Raw genomic sequence first — 6986 nt, forward strand, 5'->3', positions numbered from 1 at the left:
GAGAAGCTGCCCAGACTGGGGGATTCGCTGAGTGCGTGAAACATTTGTGAACGCCTAACTTCGGTTCAGCGCAAGTATCAGGGCAAGCCGCATCCACTCATCAAAAGTACAGCACAGCTATGAGCTTTTGGTTTCAAGTTCCAGCTCCAAAAAAAAAAAGGGAAGCTCCAACTTGTTAAGGTTAAAGACACTTTGATTCGACTCTACTTGATTTAATCCTAGGGTTAGGCAAAGCTTTAAGTTTGCTTAAATTTGTCTGTGCGCCTGCGTCGGCACTTTGTTTGTGAAGTGCTTCTTGTTTGTAAAGCACCTTGTTTGTGAAGTTTAAAGAAGTGTTTCATTATGAGCGGCTCTCGTTTCTGCTGATATTTCTTTTCTTATCACGTTAAGCAACTTGACGGCTTTACAGTGACTCTTGCAACTTTTTAGGGTAATGTTGAACGTAGGCTAAAGTGTTACCGTAGTTGCACATAGTTTCGGAAGCTCCACAAAACTTTTTCACAGCCCAATCTACGTCGGTTTGCACCTCTATGCAACCAATGAGGTCGTCCATGCCAAGCATTTTATTCAACAGCATACGTCTTGCCCACGTGGCCGTAACCTGCCGCAACCTGAAAGAAGGTAACTGTCTTTCCTCTAATATCTCTCCTCCTGCACTCTACACGTTACTAATGTTTGCGTGAGTGTTATGTACGCGGAGGTATAAACGTATATACCGGCTGCGTAAATGCTTTGTGCAATAAGGTCCCCAACTATGTGACGTGTGTCCTATGTAGCCAAAGGCTTTGGACTAAACCTAACCTCGTGGACTTCTCTAACTTGCAAAAGCATCTGACTACACGAGTCGTTTTCGCATTCCGCCGCCATTTGAGAGCCGCAACGGTTGGGTTTAGAAACGGGTGACCTTTTCCGCAGGAGCACCAAAAGCGCCAAAGACCCTTGAGCCGACGCGACGCAGGAACTTCTGCCACCTTGACTCGGTGTTTTCGTTTGCCAGCTCTGGACGGCGAAGCCATCGTGAATTCCTTCCCGTTGGAGGAAGCCAAAAGGAATAGCAAATGCGGTAGGCGTGCGCGAACGGGGGAGGGGGGGGGGGTTGGAACGAGAGATAGAGAGAGAACAGGGAGAAGCCAAGCAAACTCGCCTTCTTCTACGCGCAAGTGAAAAGCCCGGCTTTTCACTTGCGCGTAGAGCCGGGAATGTCGGGATAAAGCGCAACTGCGCAGTCACCAACCTACTTTGCGCCTGACAAATACGCCCGCGCCAATTTTGGCTCTACATCTCGTATATAAGAATAACGATGCAAAAAGAGGGGAGCATCGCCTACTGCGGATCACCTTCCTTCTCCATCAGCCATAGAGGACACGTGTGCGCTTGATTTGGCTCGCGTTATTGGATTCCCACGAAAGCGACGACGTCGAGCACGTTTGTGTCGCGATAGGAAGCGCTACTTTATACGTTACTTTATGCGTTACGCCCCTCCACGGCGTTCCGGAGATAAGAGTAACTTTGTGCAGATATATCCTTTCTTTCGTGCGTTTCTCTACAGTTGGTGACATTTCTTTTTGTTGGTATGATATACAAGTGTCCTATATAGCTCGCAGAGGAGCTTCATCGAGTGCCTCCCAGCGCTCTTTTACTGCATACAACGGGGGACGGCGTCAGTTGGTGCAAAAGAAAAAAAAAGTGTATATATATGTCCTCGTGTAAGGCATTTTAGCACGAAACGAATGCTTCCATAGGAACAGCACATTCAACTCAAAGTCGGGGAATTCCCCGCAAAGGAGATTGGCGAACGGCTTGAGAGGGCCGCGTTGACTTGCGCGTGGCTTCCGTCGACTTCGGAAGCCCCGAGAGTGCTTTCAATCGTTCGGGAGCACCGCCGCCGATACGATTTATAGACCAGTTGCGACATAGTAGCAACGAAATTGTGAAAAGCGTTGAGCAATATACGGAGAGCCTTTCAAGTCATCCCTTCTACTTGTGCATTTACAGGACGATGGTACCTCAGCAGCTCAAAGCTGAACTGGACGGCACACCGCACGTTCCGCGTTTTCTTTTTATTTTAAATGCAATCAACCCAACATAGTTCATTACGAACTATGTTGATTTGCTAATTGTGTTTAGCATGTTGCAGCTAAACACAATTATACTTCCGAGTCTTCCTCTTTAGGTGTTTGTGCTGCTTGGATCAGAAGATTATTTCACACTCGCCACGCCAAGCGTGTACACCCGTGAGCAAAAGTACACGGACCAACGCTCGCGCGATAAAGCCGTTTTTTTTTCCTCTGCCTGTAAACGCAACTTGAAATTGAGGGCTGCAGTCCAAACTTGGCATTGCGAATTTTTCGGTGTACTCGTTAATTCCATTTCATGTTCGTTAATTACGAAGAAATTCAGTTCCTTCGGCGACCCTACAGTCGGTATATTTTTGCTCAAGGGTTCGCGTCCCTTCGTTTTGCAAGCACGTTGAATAATACGGATCGATATGTTTTTTTTTTGCGCAGGTTCCGATTGCTGCCAAATTTGTTCGGCTACTCGAGTGATTACACGACGAGACAAGGAAAAGCCTGAATAATATGTCATTCATAGATCTGCCATATCGCTCTGGTGACGGAAACGTTCGTAGCGAAATCTGTTCCGTAAATGCCAAAAGCAAGGAATAATTTGCACCAGTGCAATTTAAAGCTTTGTTGAATTGCTTCGCCGCTCGTTATCTGCACACCAGCCGCGGTAGCTTAGCGGCTACGGCATTTTGCAGTTGAGCACATAGGAAATTAAATTAAACGTCCGTGGAGACAAGTGCCGTAACGTGTGTGCAATATGCAGAATTTCAATTTAATCGTTTGCTTTGAATATAACGTGTACGTGAAAGAGTGAGATTTCCACTAAGGATAATCCGGAGTCCTACAATACTAAGTCTCTCGTAGCCGAAGCGAAACGTCGGAGCGTTAAGCATTAATTAATCGATATCACTGCTAGATATACGCGACAAGCACGTACCTCTCCTGCACCATAAAGGTAATATAAGGAATAAGTTGGAAGCGATAATAACTACGCTTAGTGTCCTCATCATTGGCCGCAGATGGGAAGACCTTGCGATTGTTGTACATAACTTTTTTTAAGTGTGGTTGAATGCCTAATCTCCATGGAAAAGACATGTAAGTTCGCGAGTGCGCAATAGTTAGACGTGCCTGCAAATCTTAATAATAAAAAAAATCATGGTAAAGAAAGGTGAACCTGCAGATAGACGACGAAATGATAATCGGCTCCTATTGGAAACAGTGCGCAGCTCCTCTCGTCGATAACGCTGTCTGATCCATTCGTGGCGGCTGCGCTGTGTTTGTCGACAAAGGGCTACGGGCGCGAAACGAATTACGCAAGCTCAATCATTGGCCAACATTCTAGCGACTCCAAGAGCGAACGCATTCTGCAGACACAGCCCTTGGTACACGCCAGAAGCGGTAGCATATACTGTACGCTGATACAGGTGCTAATCAGGGAATCGTGCTTGCAACATGGTCCCATCACTGTCGTTTAGAAGTGTGGGGGCAACTTGGGTAACTACTGCATGTCATAAAGTAATGTGACTATACAACAGGCGATGATTCAGAAAACCCTGCTATTGTCGACATCATCTGTGATAAGAATGACGAATGCGCGTTTCTTTGCAATTTAGCTCCTCAACATTCACTCTGAACACTCTACGCTAAAAAAAAAAGCATTATTCTTCCATGAAGCTTAGTAACAAAGATGAAAAGTATGTGGCGAACTATTTCACTTTATAAAATCAGGCGCCTCGCATCATGTTCCACTCTTCGGACAAACGGCAGTAAAACAGGTTACTTTCTTCGCGACTTCACTTAAGGTTGCGGCTTGTAGACAAAGTAAGAGTGCGGAAACTTTGAAGAGTATCACCGCATCTGTTTGTTTTACCGGACGGAGGAGCTCGCCAAGTTCCTGTCACCTTCGGGATGATTTTCTACCAGTTACGGAGACTCGAACGCCATCTCTAGGAAGGCACCACGTGACAAACTCACCCGTGCTCTCCGCTGACGTTGCCATCCCCGTGGTGGGCGCGGCCGGTTCAGACTCCAGAGTCATCGCGTTTTCCACGCCCCGCGCGTGGGCCGCCGCCACGGGACACCGAGGACTCGCCACCACAACCAGTGAGCCCTCTCACGTGCCCCAGTAACACCGTCATACGAGTCGATAGCACAGGAGCCCTGCCGCGCCGCTGGCGGGGCCACGGTTTGCTTGGCATGGAACAGCACACGCAAATAAAGAAACAAGCTAAAAAAGCGAAGACAACGCTGTTGACGATGCTCACAACAAACTCGACATCAGGCCCTATTATCCGCCTTGCACATCGCCTCCACCGGTGCTACCGCTGTGAGCAACAAGCACTTGCGGTGAGTCGTTGCGAACAGCAGCCAACGATGAGGGATATCTCGCGCGGCAACCGTCTGCAACACGCGCCAGCGCCACCGGCGAGGAGAGCGCGTAAATCTTGCTTTTGCAGGGTGTGCTGTTCTCGCAGCGGCTATTAGTCAAAAGCCGGGCTTCGGCGTGCCAAACGTCGGCGGGCGAGTCGACCGCAACGGACCGAAGCAGAAGCGGCGCGGCGTCACAGCAACCCAGCGTCAACAAGAGCGTGGAGAGCGTCCCGACAACGCCAGGAGCTCACACACGGTGCGCGCGCGGCCCGCCCGAGCCGCACGTTCTGAGTTCTCCAATACGGATGAAACTCCCGGCGAAGAGCGCGTGGTTCCGTTTTGATCACGTGGGCCGTTTTCTCTCTCTCTCTCTCTTTCTCCTCCGTATGCACTTTCTCTCCGCCGTGGCGGGCCAATGGGTGCGCGCGAGACGACGGGGCCGAAGTGTGCTTTTCTCGTTGCCCCGCAACCACCCGTTCCGCGTTCTGTCTGGAGTGCGAGTGGGGGAAAGTCGTAAGAGGTTAGGGCGCGAAAGGCACTGGCACGTCGCATCTCCTGTGTGCCTTCTTGTTGTGTCCCCCATTCGGAACGATAGCGGGTCGCTTGAAAAAGTGCGATAGGGAAGTGCTCGATAAACGGGAACACGGCAACGGTGCTTAGGTTTCAGAAAAAATCAATGCCTTTGGCCTAGTTTTCCCGTGGAAGTAGCGTGCTCGTCCGGCCGTTGGCCCTCACTCTATGGGTAACAAGTGGCTTCCGTTCGGGGTGTGGCGCCTTTTTGATTTCACTAGGATGTATTTTGTTTTCCGACTTACTCATAAAAGGGCTGAAATACGTTAGCATCTACGCGACGGTGTGAGTAAGAGTCATAGTGTCGACGGTCACAACCTATATTTGCCGACAGTGCCTAGTAGAGGGCACGTGAACAAAATCACGAATTTACATAAACTTCATCGTTTGAAAACGAGCACTAATCTTACCAGTTCGCTTACTATATTAGGTAATATCCTTTGTGTGACTAAGTTTTTTTGTGATTGATATACTATATCCTCCTTGAAATGTTCCGAGCTTATCGTGCAGAGGACCCTGCATACCCGGTGACTGAAACCGAAAATTATGAAATCCGAAACGCATAGGTTACGTAGTTACAGTAATGTGCAACTTCGTAGGCTCTGCTTAATGTTATCATGCTGAGGCTTGCTTCAGTTAAGCTTGTTCATTGCCCAATCACTGGGAAGCAGAGCCTTGACCATGTATTGCACACAGCGGAAAGGAGAGAACAACAGGTAGTTTATCGTATCTGCTATCGCGGCTCTCTTGTGCAAGACAGGGCATGCATGCACAATGCGAAATAATAGGACTTAGCAGTGTCACTACACATGAAAACGCATGTGCATTATTAGTTGCATGCACGAGGCGATGACGACATCGGCAAGATGTCGGGAAGAAGCACGTGTGACAATAGAAAGTTGTTGAATGTATTTCAAGTTAAGGTAGTGCAACTGCTCTCCGTAAAACAAAAAAGAACCCAAGCCATGATAACGTTCTGTGCCTGCGTAATATACCTGATTGCACACCTTGAGTAGCTTGAGCCACTTGGGTTGTAATTTGCAAAGTTTTATAAAGCGCACCTCATTGATGTCAAGAGAGACACGTTGCTGCAAAAGCATGCTGCTTGGATGCACGTGGTGGGTGTAGGTGAATGTAGGGAATGGATGCAGATGTTTACCTCATTCCACCAAGAAGAAGAAAATTGAAGCGCGACAAATGTTTCGTGCCTTGGTTTGCTGCTACGTGTCCCCGGCAGTCTCTCGAGGCTCGTGCGAAGCTGGATTCGGTGTATCACGTTGAGGTAATGTGCTCGGAGATTCGAAACATTCCTTTGTTTTGTATTAGTGCCCTAAGTAGAACAGCATAAAATATTTGTCCGGATTCAGGAAGGAAAAAAAAACAGTCTTGTGGAAACTGAAATGTGAGAGGATTTTGAAGATTCTAATGGTACTTGAGAGTGGAAGTAGTGATGCTTTTAATTAAGATCGTTTGTCCTTTCGCTGAAGTAATCTATAAGACTGACGGCATGCTGTCCGACTGGCTGCAGAACCACAAACATTTCGATGATACTCCGAGATAAGTGCCAACGCATGTCATTATTATGCGTTTTTTTTTCTCTTTCACTACATCAACACAAGGCCCTGCAAAGTAAACTGCACTGGTCTCTCAACGCATTGCATGGTCTTAAGCTTTCGGAAATGGAAGAATCATAAACAAAATGAGTTAATTTATGCCACTAGTAGGCATTCGTTACAGGAGGTGTACTTACACAAGGAGTTCCCGTAGTTAGAAACTGCACTGAGACTTCAGGTGCGTGATGGCAACGATGTAATATTATAGCAGTCCCAATAAGGCTTCAGAGTTTTCAGTGCTAAACAGCTCAGCATGGCGTTTCGCGACGTTGCATTGAACATATTAAAGATGAGACAGTTAACAAAAAAAGATGTCGGAGACCACGTTCGCAGTGAAAAAAGCAATGTGTCTAAATACGGATGACAG

The 6986-nt window shown here is 47.7% G+C and overlaps 1 protein-coding gene across 1 annotated transcript in view; it reads right to left on the reverse strand.

Annotated features, from left to right (window-relative positions):
* Positions 1-4663, reverse strand: part of LOC142576102 (calcium/calmodulin-dependent protein kinase kinase 1) — a 254529-nt gene extending 249866 nt beyond the window's left edge. Inside the window, exon 1 of the mRNA XM_075686047.1 lies at positions 4041-4663. Coding sequence (XP_075542162.1) covers positions 4041-4104 — 64 coding nt within the window. The 5' untranslated portion in view covers positions 4105-4663. The remainder of the gene's footprint in view (positions 1-4040) is intronic.
* Positions 4664-6986: the final 2323 nt, after the last annotated feature.

Source organism: Dermacentor variabilis, chromosome 3 (genome assembly GCF_050947875.1).
Source record: "Dermacentor variabilis isolate Ectoservices chromosome 3, ASM5094787v1, whole genome shotgun sequence".
NCBI lineage: Eukaryota > Metazoa > Arthropoda > Arachnida > Ixodida > Ixodidae > Dermacentor > Dermacentor variabilis.